The sequence below is a fragment of the Vidua macroura genome, chromosome 4 (assembly GCF_024509145.1).
Source record: "Vidua macroura isolate BioBank_ID:100142 chromosome 4, ASM2450914v1, whole genome shotgun sequence".
Taxonomy (NCBI): Eukaryota; Metazoa; Chordata; class Aves; order Passeriformes; family Viduidae; genus Vidua; species Vidua macroura.
In genome coordinates, this window is record NC_071574.1 from 28,344,932 (window position 1) to 28,363,832 (window position 18,901).

At 42.2% G+C, this 18,901-nt stretch overlaps 1 protein-coding gene across 1 annotated transcript; it reads left to right on the forward strand.

Moving 5' to 3' along the window:
• The first annotated feature begins 1,105 nt into the window (after positions 1–1,105).
• Positions 1,106–17,772, forward strand: FAM241A (family with sequence similarity 241 member A). Its single transcript, XM_053975710.1, has 2 exons — positions 1,106–1,244; positions 14,054–17,772. The coding sequence occupies exons 1-2, from the start codon at positions 1,143–1,145 to the stop codon at positions 14,297–14,299; spliced, it is 348 nt and encodes a 115-aa protein (XP_053831685.1). The 5' UTR covers positions 1,106–1,142; the 3' UTR covers positions 14,300–17,772.
• Positions 17,773–18,901: the final 1,129 nt, after the last annotated feature.

Sequence of the window (18,901 nt, forward strand, 5' to 3'; positions counted from 1 at the left end):
ACCCAGCCACCACAAAGCCATATAATATTAACCCAGATGCATGATTTCCACTGAATCCTGCTGTTACACAACCTGTTAGCACCTCCACTAATTGTTTATGGAATGAAAACTGAGACAAGCAGACCTGCCACCAATAGTGTGTGAACTGGATGAGGAGAAAAGATGCATAAGGATGACAACAGTGGTCCCACCACAGCTTGGGAATCCCACAGGTTGAAATCCAGCTTCACTTTCAGACTCTGTCCTTCCTGTACCGGGGTGGACAGCATGGATAAGGTGTGCAGGGCTGGCAGGAGTGAAGGCTCTCTGCAGAGGGACAGTGGTGCTCAAAGCGGGAGCCAGGCACACCCTGTGCAGAGGCACTTCATTAGCACAGACTCAGAGAATCCCTTGGAAAAGACCTTTAAGATCACCCAGTCTGTTAACCCAGCACTGCCAAGTTCACCATTGAACCGTGTTCCCAAGTGCCACATCTACACACCTTTTAATACCTCCAGGGACGGTGATTTCAGCCGGGCAGCCTGTTCCAATGCTTGACCACCACCCTTTCAGTGATTTTTTTTTTTCCTAAAATCCAATCTAAGCCTTCCCTGGCATTGTCCATACACTAAGTCTTATCTTCGGGGTCTGCTGTTGCGTTTCCTTCTTCCTGGTGTGTATTAGTTCCTTTTAAAGAGAAGACACGATCCAAGCAGCTTCGGAAGAGCGAGGCCAGTGTTTCCTCTTTCCCGAGGGAGGAACAGCGAACGCCACATCTCACACTGCCAAGAGGCAGCCGTTCCTCCCCAGGGACACACCAACGAGGAGTGGTGCTAAAATTAACACTTTATTAACACCTGGCACTTCCTGCCTTTAACAAAAGCTTTAGAAATCGGGTGCTTGGGGTGGTTTATTTGTCGCTCCGACGAGGAGCAAGCGCCGGCCCAGCCCGAGGCAGGAGCCGGCAGCAGGAGGCTCCCCGCCCCGGGCCCCCCATCCCCGCCGCGGAGCCGCTGCCGGGGGCCGCCCCCCGCTCCGGCGGCGCCGCCCTCCCTCCGTTCCTCCCTCCGTGCCGCCGCTCCCTCGGACCCCGTGACGGCCCCGTCCCGCCCCGGCAGGCGGGAGCGCGGGCAGCGCTCGGTCCCGCTCGGCGCGGAGCAGCCATGGGCTCGGCGGCGCAGCTCCCGCCGCCAGCGCCGCTCGGGGAATGCGAGCGGGAAGCGGGGGCGGCGGCCGCCCGGCACCGGCGGCGCCCGGAGGAGCAGGTGGGTGCCCGCCCGTGAGGGGTCTGGGAGGGCGGGCCGCGGCAACAACAGAAGAGCGGAGACGCTTTTGATTCCTCTGCCGTGGCATTCCCGGTACAGCCCACCCGTGCGAGCCGCTCCCGGGTAACGCTCCATTGCGGCGGGGCTTATGCAACCTGCGTGGGGCTGCCCACGCGTGGTGCTGGAGTATCCCGCCAGTGGGCCCGCCTGACCCTCCTTCTTCCCTCCGGGACGCTTAGTCCGCCTGGAAGAAAATGGGAGCAGATGTACAAGGGTAGTCCCGGCACGGCTTCCACATGTATCTCGCTAGAAATAACCGGGGTGTTCTTGCCGTCCCCGGAATTCCCCCAGTAGTTCAGCTCTTGTGTTCGTTCACTTGAGTATTTTAAGCTTTTAGTCTCTGTATTACTTAGGAAACGTAATGTACTGTAATTGGAGGAAAACACCAACTCTTTTTTTATTTTTTTTTTGTCTGCTTCAGTATTTATATTTTTATGGCATGGAAGTGGGCTTTTTGCTTAGGAGCCGTTTCCCTATTGTTAGCTGTAAACTGCCTTTCCAGGCACTCTTTTGTTTTGCAGACAGCATCATCCCGCTGTTTAGACAAAGGCAGTGCTCTTAATGCACCTTTATTGATGTTTCATTTAAAGGAAAAAAGAGCACAACCTTTTTCGTGCACAATACTAGAATGCAGTGATCAGCTCTGAAATGTACAAGCACTCATGATTGCACAGGGGCAAACAGAGCTGCCGGGAGCGCATCCCTAAGTAATTTCCGGATGGTTTTGATTGTGTTAACAATTTTTGTTGAAAATTCTTGTAAGATGCTCTGCATTTAACCATAAATGATCCATGTCACAGCTGAAATAGCTTAATACTGGAAAGTGTCTGGTAGTACTTGCCTGACATGAAGTCTAGAAGCGGGCCACTCTGAAACATTCTGGTACTTGAGAACTCACTTAGCCACATTTACGCCACGTTTACGTAAGTCAGCGCATCTCCTTGCCCCTTTCTCTAGAAAAATGGGGCAGAGCAGAGCACATGCCCGAATGTAGGGTAAGGAGAGGTGCACCAAGGGAGGCTCAGAGTTCTCTCTGTGTCCATAAGCCCTCCTGCAGGATGTCACAGGAGGCAAGTAAGGAATACTTGCTGGTTCTGGTTACTGTCCTCCCTGGAAAGAGAGGTTGAAAAGTTGCATCAGATCATCTCAGGCATTACTGTGCTCAAACTAGTTGTAATTCCTCGCCAAGGAGCTTTTCCCTGCAGTTTACAGCTGCTTCTTAGCGACGGGTATGTTGTGGTTTCAGGGGATGGTGGAGGCTGAAGAGCTGCCTTCCACTGGTACCTAAACACATTCTCAAATGAAACTGGTAAAAGGTACTGCTTGGGTGGCCACAGCCACACTTGGCTGACAAATTCTCTTTCCACTTTTCTCAAGCACAGGTAGTGGTCCTGGCCCTTTCTGACAAGTTGGGGTGTAACAATAGGATAGCAGAGATTTTAAATATGCCACAAGGGAGAAAGAGAAAATCTTTCCTGTTTATTGGATGTTTCAGTGTCATAGCACAGAGTAGTTTTTTCTGCATACAGAGGTGCAGTTAGCTGGGAAAATAATAAACTAGATTTGGAAATAAGGATTATCACTTGCCTTTATTTACTATACAGAGAGAATTTAAATATTGGATAAAGTAACAGTAAAAGTAATAATAATTGGATAAATAAGCAGTATTATTCAGTATTATTTTATGTGTAGGGAAGACATAAGGACACAAGGAGTTGGTGGTACCTATACTTGCTGCAGACTTCGACAGAAAGTCCCAGATTATCTTGTTCAAGAGAAGAACAAACTTGTAGCTTGATTTGGAGGGGCTCCTGTGTCACCAAACCTACCAAACCTTGTCACATTCTGTACCATTTTTCTCTCAAAATAATCAGTTTCCCCCGCCCTTTTTTGCTCTCATGGAGGAATTGTTGCTGACCTCTGCTTTTCCAGCAGGCAGGGATCCTGTTTCCAGGCTAGGTCCTTGTTGGAGTCTCTCGTGGAGGCCCAGTGCTGTCACTGTGTTTGCTGAGGGTATTTGCTCTGCCAACACAGACTCTGGTCCTCAGCCTGTGTTTTCCTGTTCTGTGTTCTCTCCTGAACTATGAAAGCGTGTGCCGCTTTAGTCATATGTGTGATGCAAGAGAAAGGAGTCAAAATCTGCTTTGCTGTTGGTATAAATTCTTATTGCTCTCATCTGGTGTGAAGTAAAGCCTGCATGAGAGAAAATCCTTTGGCCTTTTTTGAGAGGGCCTTCTAGGACTCTGGGGCTTCAAACCTGGGTGTGATTTGGTTTTTCCCGTTTCCTGCAAAATAAACACGGTTCGTGTAGATCATGCCTTGTAACAGAAAACTAAAAGAGTACCTTCCTGACAAGCAGAACCTAAGTAACATTGAGTACGCTCTTTTTTTTTTTTTTTTAAGAAAGAGTATTTTGTGAGAAACAATTCTATCTAATGCCATACCCTCTGGCTTTAATATTTTATTGAAGCTTGTTATCGTGTCAGCACGGGCATATTTAATGAAATTAGTGACAGGTACATTTTTGAAAGAGTGGAAGGATATGTATGTTATACATTGCCTTTGAAATTCATTATTGCAACCAACTGTAGAATTACCTACTTCTGTCATTAGATTTGCAAACTGAACTGGATGATAATTTGATTTGTATCCTTTGTAGGTTTGCATGCAAAGGTAATTACACCTATTTTAGTCTTCAAAGCACTGCAGGACCTGGGTAGTTTCATCCACCTCTCCTGTATTGCAGTGCTGGCGTTCAGAAATAGTAAGTGAAAGCACCCAAAGATTCAGCTGCTCCTGAAGCCATGGGAGTAGGTTGTTGCTTTGTCCCTAAAGATGACATTTTTTTCCTAACTGTTGATAGTTATTAAAAAGACACATAAATTGTCCTGTATTTTCAATATCACTAGAGATAAGGACCTCAAACCTCCTTCTCTAACCCACTTCCTAAAATAGGTTAGCCTCTGTCACATTACTGCATTCTAATCTCATCAACACCTATAAATTAAACTATTAAATAAGAATAGAAAAGCATGAGTGTGTATTAACAAAAGTTGATGCAGAAGTCCTGTGTTTGCATCGCCTGCATCCTGCACATGCCCTACAGCAGGACATGAGGTGGAATTGGCAGGATGCATAGCCCCCTGTCTTTCTAGAGGGACTTTGAAGCCATGCTGTGTGTCACAGTGGAGCTCCTGACAGCTGTGGCACTGTGGTTGCCTTCTGTACTGAGGGCTGTGGGCAGTTCCCTGTCTGGGCAAGAATGGGGTTTAGTTCCTTGTAATCAGAGTTGAAGGCAATAACAAAATTCCCAGCTGTTTCAGTGAGGCCAGGATCTCCATGCTGGTTTGGGTACAAAGAATCCACAGTGCTGTTCAAGTGTAAAACCAAGGCTTCTAGAAAATGTTTAAGTGCAGAGTTAATACGTGATACGTGTATTTGCAAGTAGATTTATTAGCATAGACTATCACCTTTTCATTAACCTAAGTTTGTTTTATTAATATTTTGAACAGTGTCTTATGGCTATAAGTGGAGTATTTTATCTTCTAATAGATGACTTCAGATTTAGAGGTGCTCTTACAAAAGGGCTTTGAGAATTGATAATTTTGTTGAGGCGTGGGTGTCTTAACTAACTTCAAGCCCTGAGCTTTTTGAATAACTTTAGAGTATCACTAGTATTTCTCTAGAAATGGGGAGGATCAGCAGAAACAGAACTAGAGAATATCAACAGACCTGTGGTATGCCTTATGTAAAATCTTCATTAGACTGTTGGGTAGTTGTGTGCTGTGTTGCTCAGGGTGGTATAATTTCACTAATAAGTCAGTAATGATGAAGAGTGTTTCAAAGTACACTTGTATATGTGGAACTTGGAATGCCTAAGGCTGGAAACCTATTTCTAATTTATTCCACACTGAGATAATCTGAAAATTGTAGGTTTCTCCTCCTCACAATTTGTTGGAATTTGTTTCCGAAAGTAGTTGTACTTGACAAGGAGAACTTAATCCCAAATTTGTTCTGGCTCTATAGAAAAATTCATTCTGTTGCAGAGGTTCATAACTATAAAATAATAGATGATAATAACTTTCTTAAAAGCATTATTAAGTTTTCTGGGGCTTAACAGAATTTGAAGGAAAAAAACCCAACCCTTCAACTATACCTGTAGCACCTACAATAGGTAGGATAATATGCTTTGTTTGAATGATAGGAAGATCCCATTTTCTTAAAGAAAAAAGTATTCTGGAGATAGAAGCAAATAGAAATATCCTCTCTTTAAAAGGCAAAATCAATAGCTGTTGCTTTTCAGCAAGCCAGTGCATTTGATACCATGCTGAATGTATGGGGATTGCAAACCTTTTTGCTGAGTCAAGCTGACCAGTTTTAGTAGGGGACCCTGATAAATGAAATCCAATGGAAATTAAATGTTGCAGGTGTAATGAAAAAATGGATTAGACACTGCATTTGATTTAGTCTCTATGTAAAATTGCAGTACAGATGGGATCAAGTTACAGGGACAGCATGAGCATAAGAGGGAGTGTAAACAGCATCCTAAAATGGGGGAGAGAGGCAGTAGATCTTGACGTGGGGCAGACAGGTTTTCTCTCTCCCCCATGGACCCTCTTGTGTCAGGTTCCTGTCTTTCACACTTTCTCATCTGGTGCTGTATTAGAGGGGAATTTACTTGTGAAATTATGGGACATTTTTTGTGTTTATCAAGGGAAGCCTCTGTTCTTTTTGAAGCGATCTCTGTTCCACCCATACACAAGTTGAAGTATCTGGAAAAGCCTTTTCATCTCTTTAATGCAAAACTTCTCCTGGTATTTCAGAGTTTGTTCCAGCAACTGTTGATTTTAAACTTGAGTTGCTGTAAAAGCTGACTGAAGGGAATCCGGCGCTGTTGCTTTTCTTATGTTGTTGCTTGTTTCTATAGAAACATCTTGTCTCAATTTTATAAATGATTTCTAGATTCTTGCTGTAAAGTGAATGTTAATCCAATCTTTTCTTTGCAATCTTCTGTTTAAACTTCCTCTAAGAATGTCACTTTCATTGGTAGATGCTATAAAGTACTTTTGATATTAAGAATTTTTCTAGTTTTCTTGCATTTGCTTTTTTTTTCCCAGAGGAAGAAGTTAAACTTAGTTTTTTCTGTCTTGTTTTTCATCTGGAACTGAGGTATTTTTTTTTTCTCATTTCCAAATCTATTGATCTTTTCATAGTTAAATATCAGATGAAAATTAGCCTAGAGAAATTAACCTGGTTGGTTGTTGTTGTTTTTTTTTCTCTCCAGATAGTTGAAATTAATTTTGTTATCTTTTTAGTCTGTTGGCTCAATATCAAGATCTTTTTACTGCTTACATTTACGAGGTTAAATACTGATTGTTAGTTTTACACTAGCAAAGGATGCAATGGGAGACCAATCTCTTCCTGTAGTAAAGAGGAAGAAAATCAAAAGCATTGCCAAAAATTCATTTGCCCTTCTTGGCAAATTTCACTTTCTTTTAATTAAGCATAAGATGTCTTTCAAGTACAAGAAAGCAGGGTGAGATCCTGATCAGGTGCCAGGTGTTACTAGTAATGAAACTCTTTTGCATATGTGGAGGAGTAGGAGGCAGAAAGGTGGCACCCACGTGGCCAGTGCATCAGCAGGGCTTGTGCTGGTGCCCTGCCATGGGCTGAGGCTGTGCTTTGCACAGAGAGGAGGCACCAGCTGGGAACCTGCTGTTGGCTGCAAACCTGCAGAGCCTGTCCATGGCAATACACTGGGTGGTCATATGGCTGAGTACCGGCAAGACTGGATAATTCCTTCCTGCAGAACTTCATGGCTGGCTACCCAACTATTACATATTTGTAGCTGTGTGTTGGCTGGTGTGTCCCTATCTGCACTCAGATAAGTTGGTCTCTTATTCTGGAGGGGAGGGAACTTGTGGTTTCTTCCATCCTGATCTCTGTCATCTGCTCACTTTCTTCTCTTTTTTTTCTTTCCTTATGAGTGGTCCTGAAGTTGTTTCAGTTTGCATCTTCTAAAAAAGATTACTCTGAGGCCCTCTCTTCTGAACATTAGCATTCCAAATTTACTGAAAAATAGTCCTATGTTTTTGAGAGTAAGCTTGTTCTTAAAGGCATATTTCATTGCCTTTTTTGACATCTAGGTGTCTGTGGGCTTCAGATAGCAGACACACCACCTGTTCCCAGGAGTAAAAATAACCATGACTGGAGTAAAATAGGTAGTGAGCATAAATACTGCAGGGAAAATTTCTTACTTGGAAAAAAAAATGTTCAGATGGGTGTGTAAATGTGATATCCCTGCATTTCTTTATTAGAGGGTTGGGTTTTTTTAATATCTCATTCAGAAGTCATCCCTGCATTCTTTATTACAGGAGTTATTTTGATGTCTCATTTAGATGTCATTAAACACATGCTATGGAACTCAAAAGTGATTTCTTTTCTGTATAACACAGAAATAATTCTATTAAATATGCCATTCTTTTTCTTTCTTTTATAACTGTACGTATGATGAATTGTGATATGAGGTATATCAAACAATTTGGAGACACTGCTGATATTCGGTGTTGGAGGTTAACATTGTGTACCTTTTGTGTCCTCTCTCATTGCCTTCTTTGCCCAGCAGCACTTTTTTGACTGTAAAACCATAAGCTTTTACATGGAGAGTAGTTATTTCCCCAATTCATTGGCCTTTTTCCTCCATTGTTGGAGTGCAATGTTTGTCTAGTGCCCTTTCAGGCAGCAGATGCAAGAAAAGAGGCAATTGTAGACTTGTACTCAGTCTGGTGCTGTTGTTAAGTCTGTGGTGGGAATTTTGCAAATTGTTTGAGCAAGAGAAGACTGTTGAGGTTTCTTCTATTCATTAGTCATGACCAAATAGAAGAATGCTACTTGGTTTGCTTTAATGGATCTTGCATCTTCAGAGTGGTTCAATGGATTTTTTTTTAACATCCTGAATCTTCATGAGGAGCAGGTTCTTTGTGTTCATCTATTCTCTCCTCCCACAAAACAAAGGCTCTTGAACTTTATCCAATTATTTCACTCAAGTCAGCTACTTGGCGGGTTTTTTCCACACGCACACAAAATCCCAAAGTAAACACGCCACCTCAAGATTCTTAGGCTAAGTGTGGAAAACTGTGGATCAAGCTGCTGCTTCAGTAGATGAAATGCCTGGAAACCGTAACTATACCTGTTTTCCACACAGCCACATGAGGAGTGAGGTTACAGAACTGAAACTTGTGGTTACTTTACAGCTGTTCAGTCCTCCCAGCAGAAAAATTAAATGTTAAATCTGTGCTCCCATGCTCTTTTTGATTAGACACATGAAAATAACTTCCCAAGTGTGTAGGGTAGTTTTGTGTCCCTCTTGGATCCATTTGTATTCTGCATTCTCCAAGGGCTTGGCAGACTTTCTTGGTGTGATCTGCAAATGGTTAGGTGCAGGAGCTGTGTGCTCTCAGCAATTTGAGGGGAAAAGACCATAAACTGGTCTTTATTTATATATTACACATTTATTTATTTATTTATCTATATATTACACATAGGAGACACAGACGGGGATCAGTCATAGGCCATTGAGAAAAGTTCAGTGCTAACTTTATCCTTCTCTCCCAGGCAATAGCATGTGACTCACCACAAAGATGGCTTCTTTCCGGGGGGGGGAGGATGTTCTGATGGGATCTCATGTTTCACTGCCTGGTCAAAGCACCCTTTGATAGGAAGGGAGTAAGCAAGAAAAAGGTTGTCCTGTCAGGCTGGTGTGGAGCAGCCTCTGCTCGTGACATACCATGTGTTTTCCTGAGTTTGGGAAGCAGCGAGTTTCAGTGAATGTGTGGAAGTTTGCCATAAGCAGGGGTAGTTAGTGGTCAGAGCACAGGGAATTTTGTGTGTTGTGTTGATGACAAACACAACTGGAAAAGCCACAAGTGGATGTTAGTTGGGTTCAGTAGGATGAGTAGGACTTTACCTTCTTTGTTGTTTTAAAGCTAGTCAAGGAAAAGATTCAGTTGCATGGGGGATTCTCTTCCAGAAGCACTTCAAGGATGTAGGAGCGTCAGCTGTTCTGGAAGCAGACAGAACTTGGCACTTAGTAGCTCCTCTGTGACCTTCTCGTAGGGTTTCATTCTGAAAAAAAGGTGATTTTATGGCATCCTGCATCGCATCTGTGAGGGCCTGTCATGGTTCTCCTTGAAACATCAAAGCCCCTAAGCTATTTGACCTTAACAGAGGGGAAAATTTAGTTCCAGGTTTCAGTTTAAAAGCTTTTCAGAGTTTGGATCTTCAACTTCTGACTTTCTGCCAGTAAACAGTGGGAGACAGCAGACTGTGGCTTTGATTTTTGATGAAAATCTGACATTTTGAATAGGGAGGGAAATTTAAAAATATCAAACATCTGAAAAGACCAGAGGAAATTGAGTGGTTGGTGGGAACCTGCAGGTACCAATGGGTTTGTGAAGGACACTGTGCATGCTGAGCAGTGGAGCGGATCAGGTGCTTCCCTTTCTGTTCTGTATGATAACTCTGTTTTTTCTCTTTAAATAATTTAAAATAAAAAATTAGAAACCAAATACAAAATTGAGTATGGAGTGCTGCAAGCACTGGAGCTCCCAGCACAGGAAGGACATGGACCTGCTGGAATGAGCCCAGTAGAGGGCCATGAAGATGCTCAGAGATGCATGAAGAGGCACCTCTCCTGTTAATACAGGCTGAGAGGGTTGGGGCTGTTCAGCTTGGGGAAGAGAAGGCTCCAGGGAGCCATTATAGGACCTTGCAGTGCCTAAAAGGAGAGAATAGGAGAGGGACTTTTTACAGCGGCATGTGGGGAGAGGACAAGGGGGAATAGTTTCAAGCTAACAGAGGATAGATTCAGAATTCAGACTATGTCATCCCAGTAAGTCTAAAATAAAATTATATTGATGTAAAATTAATTTAAATTACAATAAGAAGTAATTCATTACAGTAATTTGATAATAAACATTAGGTTAGGAAACAAATGCAGTCAACATTTCTAATACACTCTGGTTTAGACTTCATTTAGAAAAGCCTTGTTCTCCTTTCTCCTTCAGTAATAATACCATATGTGAGTATTTGGCGAGTGCCTTTCAGCCAGTTGGAGGAAGAGGGGAAGAGAATTCTTGTCCGGGAGGCAATGCTGCTGTTCTTCTCTTTTCAGGAGATACTTTGGGCATATATTAATCTATATCCATCTAGATCTCTGGCTGCACTGCTGTTCCCCAGTCCCTCTGAATTTTTTCATAAATCCTGTGTTTTAAAGAGTGAGGAAAGGCAAACAAATGAGTGAAGATGAAGTGGCCCTCTCTTACATTCCCTCCTGAGCTGTAGCAGATGAAGTCTGGGAGTGCCCCCTGCATGGCACCGGTTAATTAGGAGGAGAGAGCAGCTGGGAAAAGCCTGGAAAGCATGTTTTCTCTGGGGCTAGTGCAGATCAAGAAATTCCCTCTGCTCCCTCCTGATACACAATCGATTCTTAAAAGTCATAAAGCCTAGGCTGGGCTGTTGAATTTTAAAATAACAACTTTGAACCAGAAACCTCTGCTTTTTCACGAGGAAGGTCTGGTTTTGCAGAGGCAAGGGGGTGCAGCTGCTTAGAATGGGTGCATTTCTCTCTCCACATTTTGTCTGTTATGGTAGTGTCTGTCTAGCTTCAGGCTGATTCAGCAAGATTAGTGTGAAAATAGCCCTATGAAAATAGTTCAGTAAAAATTAAAGAGTCAGCTGGGAACTGTATGTTCGCTGAAGATGGCCAATTTCTAAAATTGTTTCGAAAAGTATTTTTTGGCCAAAAAAAAAGAAAAAAAGAATTTGGTTCTGAGGTTACGATTTGAGAGCTATGGCACGTATGTGGGGCTGCATGCCATTTTACTGCTGCTCTGAAAGTTAGTGAGAGAAATTCTAGCTGCAGTGTTAAAGCTTATTTACTATTCCTTAGCAATTTGGGGTACTGTAACATTACTAGCATTTGCCCTAATTCTGTTTTAGCTACACCTCTGAAGAAATGTATTTGTCCAGCCTGTGAAATATTACGCAATAGTAAAGAAAAATATGCCATCAGTGTTTCATGACTGATCATCTGTTCTCAGCTTCACTTGCTTATTGCTGAGTTGCCTGAAGCAAGATATACTTAGCCTGAATTAACTGAAACAGACTTTGAAGTCTTGAGAATTTCCTTGATCATTTTGAAAGGTTTTGTAAGCTATTGAAAAATATTTGGAAAAATAACTTGACATTTGTTCTGTAGTTAAACATACACTTGTCAGTCTCTGTGCCTAACAGCTCCCTGTAACTCCTTTAGAATCCATGAATGTACCCTTGTTTGAGAAGGTGAGGGAGGGGTAATGAAAAAATAAAAAATACCTGGACAGCCTAAGTGAAGTGGAATTTACTATGTCAACTTTGCTTCAGAGAGGGTGTGCAACTTCTTGCTGTTAGCTTATCAAAGCAAGCAGGGCAGCAAGTGCAGTCGTGTGTGCTACAGCTGCCTCATACCAGGAAAAGCGTTGCTGGCACGGACACATGTGCTTAATCCTGCCTGGCCCATTGGGAGCTGCAGAGGACCTGCAGACCTGTGCCTGCTGGCAGCCTCCTGGCCAGTGCTGCACTTGCTCTGTGTGAAGGCTTCCAGGACCTTGCTGAGTGCCACTAACAAGCCAGGGGTAAAGAAGTGACGTGCATGTTTTCCCCCTCCTGGTGACCCTGGCCGTGGATAAAAAATTTAGTGATTTCTCAGCTTGTTCTCTCAGAAGTGATCTCTGCACTGGTTGATGTGAGCTGTGCTCTGATCCTCTCCACCATCATCTGTCACGTGCTCCCTCTGATCTCTGCATGCAGGAAGAAAATAAAATTTTTCCCATTCCCAGCACATCCCTTCTCTTTTCCCCTAGTTGTTGTGATCAGTGTACAAGTTGCTTTATGAGTAAACTCTTAGGCTGAGAGTCTGTCTCCCTGTTCTCTTTGGGAATGGAGGAATAAGAGTTCCATTGTGTTCCCAGCCCCACTGAGTTTACAGGGGCTCACAAGAGGCTCTGTTTTTCCAGAAGAGACTGATCTTGAAACATTTGGATTATCGATGAATCAATGTTTCTTTGAATTAAATAAAGCACAGTTGAAGCCAATATGCAGAAGGAAATCCTGTAAGGGGGAGAAAACAACCTGGGCCTATGAAGTGGGCTGTAAAGAGGCAAGTGACTGTCTGTACAGAACTTCCAGTACTGCAGTTCTCCTCGCTCAGGATGTTCTGTAGAACCACAGAAAGAGTGAACAGAGTATTAGTTATGAACACATTACTATTTAGGGTCCCTGCACCTGTCCCTTTCTGGGATTCAACACTGAAGCTTAAACCAGGCTCTTTATGAATAAGTAAATTTTAAAAAGAAAAAAAAGATGCTGGTACTTTCAGCTGATGGACTGTTGTTTGTTTTTTTTTTTTTCAGTAGGAGCTGTAGGGCTTTACCCAGAGCATTCAGCCAGCAGGTTCTGCATCGTGGCCTAAAGTCTGACCTAGAAAAACAATATTGACTTCCATTGGTCTTTGCTGTATGCTTTTCTGTAAGAATGGTAATTCGCTTTATTATTTGCTCTCTAATGGAGAGCCTGGCACTGGTGTGAAAGGGAATTTCTGTTTCTCTACCAAGACCATGCCATGGAACAAGGCATGCAGAATAGCATTCATCCTTGAAGATGGAGCATGTTTGCTTTGAATCTGGGAGTAGACTAATTGCACACAGAGCTTGTGGGCAATTTGTACTACCTATTCATCAGTAAACTGAATTATTTATGAGTACCTGCTGTATGTGTTTTCACTGCTGCATAATGGAAGCATTAGAAGACTCATGTTCATCTTGAAAGCATGTTTGCCCTGTCATACCCAAACACATGGCAATAAGGTTTTGTGCAAAGAATCTCTGGACACTGGGGAAGAGAGATGGGATCTCAAGCTCTAATCTAGTTGCAATTTACATGGTGAAACGTTCCTGTTTTCTGCAGTGGTATTTACCTGTGGCATCTTCATTTAAAGATGGATCTCTGCCTTCCTGTGCTTTTGCTCTGCCGTTTTTTATTTCACAAAAAGTCCAGAACTTGTTTCTCCTTCCCTCTGCTTTCTTATGCCACCACTTTGTGTCTGTGCAGTCCTTGGGTCTCTCTTCCTTTGCTGTACTTGCATGGCTTCTTACACCAACATTGGAATAGAGGTTTGTCACTTTCCTGGTCAGATGCAGTGCCCTTCTTTCAGTAGTAATTGGCAGCCCTTCAGTTCCCTGGCCTTCAGTGCACAGTACTTCATAGTTCATGTTTAATAGTTTGATATCATTCTTATAGTTCTGGAGATGTTCCGGAAATAGTCCAGCCAAATCCCCTCCCTGAAATGAGAAACATCTCATTCCGTTGTGGTTGTCCTGACAACCACAGGCACGTTGCACAGACAGGTAAGATGTATGACCTGCAGGAGAGCTTTACACCTCCTCTAGAGTGGCATCTGGAGGGGAGGGAGGGAGGCTGTCATGTATTTGTAGCGCCTCTTCCGATGTCCCAGGTTTGAACAAATTACATCCTTAGCATTGTACCAAGGTCACAAGTTATTTTTCAATCATTTTCAGTCTCTTGATTTGAGTAGATTTATTGCATGCATATCTTAGTTTTATGCATTCAGATAGAAATAGATGAGAGACTTGTACAGAATCATAGTAATAAAACTGTACAACATATTTCCTCTTTTTGTCTTCCATCTGCAGGTCCACCAAGAGCAAAGGAACCACACCACGGAACCTGTGATAGATGACTATAAGAAGATGGGGACTCTGTTTGGAGAACTAAACAAAAGCCTTATCAGAATAGGCTTCACAAGGATGTACTTTGGAGAACGGATAGTAGAACCCGTGATAATTATATTCTTCTGGGTTATGCTCTGGTTTCTTGGCCTACAAGCTCTTGGACTGGTGGCTGTTCTGTGCCTTGTCATTATTTATGTACAGCAGTAAAATTTTATAGATACTATTTGGATTATGTATTTCAACACTGTCACTATGTCAGTGGATTTACATGTTTAAGTAAATGGGTGGTATATCAAAAGCTGCAATACTTCACATTGCTGAACTTCCGATGAGGAGGACTAAAATTACATTTTAAACCAAATCAGTACTGCCCTACTACATCTTTTAGGGGGAAGAAAGGAAGTGTTGTAATATAATGGTGTGAAATGTACTGTTTTCTGTGCTCTTGGGGCCTTAGCCAAAGGACTGGCTTTTCATTTTCCCCTCCCCTCTCCCCATGTTCTTGCTTTGTATAGTGAAAATTTCATGTCTGGTTTTAAGAGGACACATGGTGTGAGTGCTCTGTTTCACTGCTGGGAGGGCTCATGTGCTGTTTGTTCCCTGAATCTTCATAATTTGTTCATGTTTTGCTGAAAAGCTAAATCTGCATAAGGGAGGTTTGGTAACAAACCTGCATTTGTAAGATGAGTACAGCTTCCAGACACAAAAGCAGCTTTGGGTAGTGTAGTTTATAGTAAGCTCTCCCCAAGCAAACAAGCTGTACCAGCAAAATGTCCTTACACTAATGTTAGTGACATCACGCAAGACTCCAGCTGTTGTTCAGGAGAAATTGCAGTCCTACATTGGCCAAGTGGTCTGGTGTAGCACTGCCTTGTTTTTTGGAAATGTACTCAGCTCCTGCTGCTATTTTTCTTTCTTTATTTTTTGTACTTGCTCTTTCCCCCAGCCCTCCTCCTTAAGATAAATATTTGGATAATTCATGGAGTTTGTAGGTAGTTCCAGCTGCAGTGTTGGACACTTGCCATTCCAGACAGCGTGAATGTTGTCTGCTTCCTTTGGGTGGTGTGACAAGTGGCTGAACAAGCAGTTATCAGACCAGATCTCTCAATGCTTCCCACATCTGCTGTAGTGTGGGCCCACACAAGCTAAAGCTTTGTGCACCTAAACAAACTGGACCTGTTTCCTCATGCAAGGCAAGAATGGAGTTGAAACCAGGTGGTCATTTTATTTAGTAGTCTTAACTGGTTCCTTTCCATACTAGGCAGCACAAAATACCTACCTACAGGTATATGTCACAGGCCACACAGCCTAGAGAATAGGTTATACAGATTCAGGAGTGGGTGCAAAATTCACTTAGCTCCCTAGTAGCCACCCCAGGGGTGTTCTGGGTATTTCCAAGTTCTCTTCTTCTCCTGAAGAGAAACAGAAAAATGGGACAGAATTTTACTACTTCTACTTTACTACTACTGCTAAATAGGCTACCAATTTAATATTTGTTGTACATTACTCTTAGCAAGAAACTTAATTGCAAAATTGATTTTGTCTGTGGTAGAGTGAAATTACGTATTTGCTTAAAGAGATGTAATAGGAGATGTGAAATTTATAGAAAATTACTTAACCTTTTGCAGTGACTTTGTTCCTAAATGTTTTTACAACAATAAATTCATTGAAGATGCTGTCTTATTCCAAGACTTTTAAAGTTAAGGGAGGGTTCTCTGTAATCCCATTCTTGCAGCTGGATTCTCAAGTCCAGCTTTTTGCATGGATCATTTTGTCTGTTAGGCTCTGTTTCCAGGACTCCTGGCCCCAGTTCTTACAGACTTTCCTTTTAGGGAGATAATTGTTATTTAGGGCAATGACCATGAAAGCCCTGGTCCTCAAGAGTCTTTTGTATTGAAATGCCATCTCTAGGTGTGTCTCTGCTTTTCTAATGAACAGGTAGTATCCTTCTGAGGAGGCAGGTCACCTCTCTGGATCTTCAGATGACCCTGTATGTTGATTCAGGGGGCTCTGCTGGGCCAGCAGGACTGCAGGGCACTGGGGCTGAGGCCCAGCTGTGTAGCTGGCAGCCCATGTTGATTGGCACCTGGTTAAATAGTTCTGCTGGTGGCAAGGAAACGTTGGACAGCAGGTACAGGCTGAGCTCAGAGCCAGGAGCTCTGTACTCAGAAGTGCCTAGGGGTAAGCTTTGGGTTTGTTTCAAGTCCCCTATAAGAACGTCTGTTTACATCTTTGCAGATTTGTATAAATAGAATGATGGGATTATGTGTATTCTCCTCGTGTATAAGGGCTGTAGTACAAAAGCATCCTGTTGTTAAAAGTAAAAAAAAAAAAAAAAATCCTTTCTTCCCACAGTCCAGTGGGAAGAGGATCTCATTTCATTCCCTTCATCCCATAGGAAAAAGTGTATCTGTGATACCCTTGTTGCAGTAGTTCTGTTGTGTAAAGGTGCTGTGCTGTGAGGTGACATGTGGTATTTCCTTGATTGTGCTCTGTACATAAGGAAGGGGGAACAGTGAACCATGGGCGTGACCAACAACTTCAGTGAGGACATTGTTTATATGCATGTGACCTTTCAGTATGAGCAGAACTGTGACTGTTGCACTCATGAATTCAGTTCAGGTGTTTGTTCGATGTTCATGTTTGTGTACCTGTACTCTGGGGAAAGGTAGGATAGCTTTGGGGCTGATACTGTGTTTAGTGAATGCCTTAGGTGGTTTCTCTTAAGGGTAACTAATTGTCCTTTATAGAAGTTTTGCGTTTTTAACCTGAAAAAACAGTGCTAGTGGTGTAAGGTTGGCTAAAAATGGAAAAAGAAGAATGCATTGCATGGGCAATCCTCCTCTCCTGTTTGGTTTCATACAGTCCCTTGTATATAACAATTTGTACTGAAATGTCTGTCCTAATTTTGTGCTATTACTGTACTATCTCCCTCTCATTTGCAGGGAAGGCAGGAGGAGCTAAGGAAAAAGGGGAACTGGGATAGAATCAGACATAAAGAGTGGAAAGTGGAATGCAGTGAAACGATGCATGTATGTGTCCAAAGAAATCTGATCATAAATGTGTGCCAAAAGTGAGGGGGAAATAAATGGGTGTACAGTCCTTGCTTGTGTTCTTTATTCCATCCAGACATAGTAGGAAGACAAAGGAAGCACCAAATGTTCAAAAGATGTCCCTAGCTAAAAAAGCAGGAGGTTAATTTTTAAAAAGAAAAAAAAAGGCAATTTCACTGTTGTCTATATAGTAAAAATTGAGAATGTTATTTATGCTGTTACATATTATTATTATTGTTATTGATTGAACTAAAAGCACCTTTATGCATCTGTGTGTAGGACTGTATGAAAGAGTTAAGTCCCTTAAATCTGTGTTAAGCAACAACAAACAATATAATTCCTGTTGGTCAGTGTGACATTGCAAACGCTTTACATAACCTCCATTTTTTAAGGGATGGACTCTTCAGTGCTGCTTCGCGACTGCCAAATGCATAAATGGTTGCAATAGTGTGTAGAGAGAAGCTCTGCAGGAGAATCTTGGAGAACCCTGTTTGCGCTGAAACATCATCACATCAAAACTGTCCATATAAAAAGGAAAAATCTTATTTCTTAAAAACTCTGTATTGAATGAATCCTATAGGAAGCACTTTGTTACTCTTTCTAATAAAAAAATATTTCCATCAATGAGATCTGTGAATTCTTTGTGGTACTTCGTTCAAAGTTACTTGTGTCTTTCAAAATGTCGTGGTAGGCCCAGATAAAATAGGGCAGTGTTTAGATATCCACTGAAGTCAGCTTGCAGCTGATGGAGAAAAAACTGCAGTACAAGAGCTGAATAAACTGCATCAGGTCTCTATGGTTTTATGCATCAAGTTGTGCTAAACTAAAAGAAAATAAATAGTAGATCTAGATGTCAACAAATAGTGGTAACGTTATGGTGTAAAGTAGCTTTTCTTTCACAGCATATCTATTTTGCATCCAGAGCAGCCTCTGAAGGGAGCCTTCCTTCTGAAGGGAACCAGATGTGGTCACAGGTGTGAAAAATCCTTTGAAGTGACAATTGCTGTGCCACAGAAAGGTTTGGGTGTTTTCCGTTGGATGTTTTTTTAGATACACATAGAACATTATGTGGTTCAAAACAAATCTACTTCAAGCTGTTGTTTTGGTTTGCTTCTGCAGGTCAGAAAGGTGTTCATTCTGCCACATCCAGCAGACACTTCAATGTATCTGTGTTGCTCAGGATGCCCAGTGATTTAAGGAATTAATGTTTTTTTTAAAGTATCAAAGTTGAATTTTGGTCCTTTGAAATCTTATTGAATGTGCACAAAAGAAATAAGGTTCATTCCTGAATAAATTCAAACCTTCAGGTTTTATTTCAGTTAAAGTAACTTTGTCAGGCCTTTTATAGAGTGCATGCAAATTCAGAACAACCTGGCTTTGACTCTTGATTCTTTCCATCCTGGGCTTTACTCTAGGGTTTAGGAACTTCTTAGCCTCTCTCCTCTGCCAGAACTGACAGCTTTATCTGCTTTGTCTGTTCCTCCTTTAACTCTGGCATTTCTTTCTCTAGGGGTGTTCACTTTGAACAGTCTTTCTCTGCCAAGGGTTCAGGCTTTTTCATCATTCAGTCTTATTTAAAGCCACCTAGACAGAAAATCTATTTTCAGATAGGTGTTTTGTTTGTTTTACTGTGTGCCTGCTTAGCACCAGAGGGGAAAAAATAAGAGGATTTTTTTAAAAAATATGTGTATGCTGGTCAGTCACTTCTTTTTTACAGTGCTTATCTGCTGGTTTAGATGATGGTTACCGAACTCTG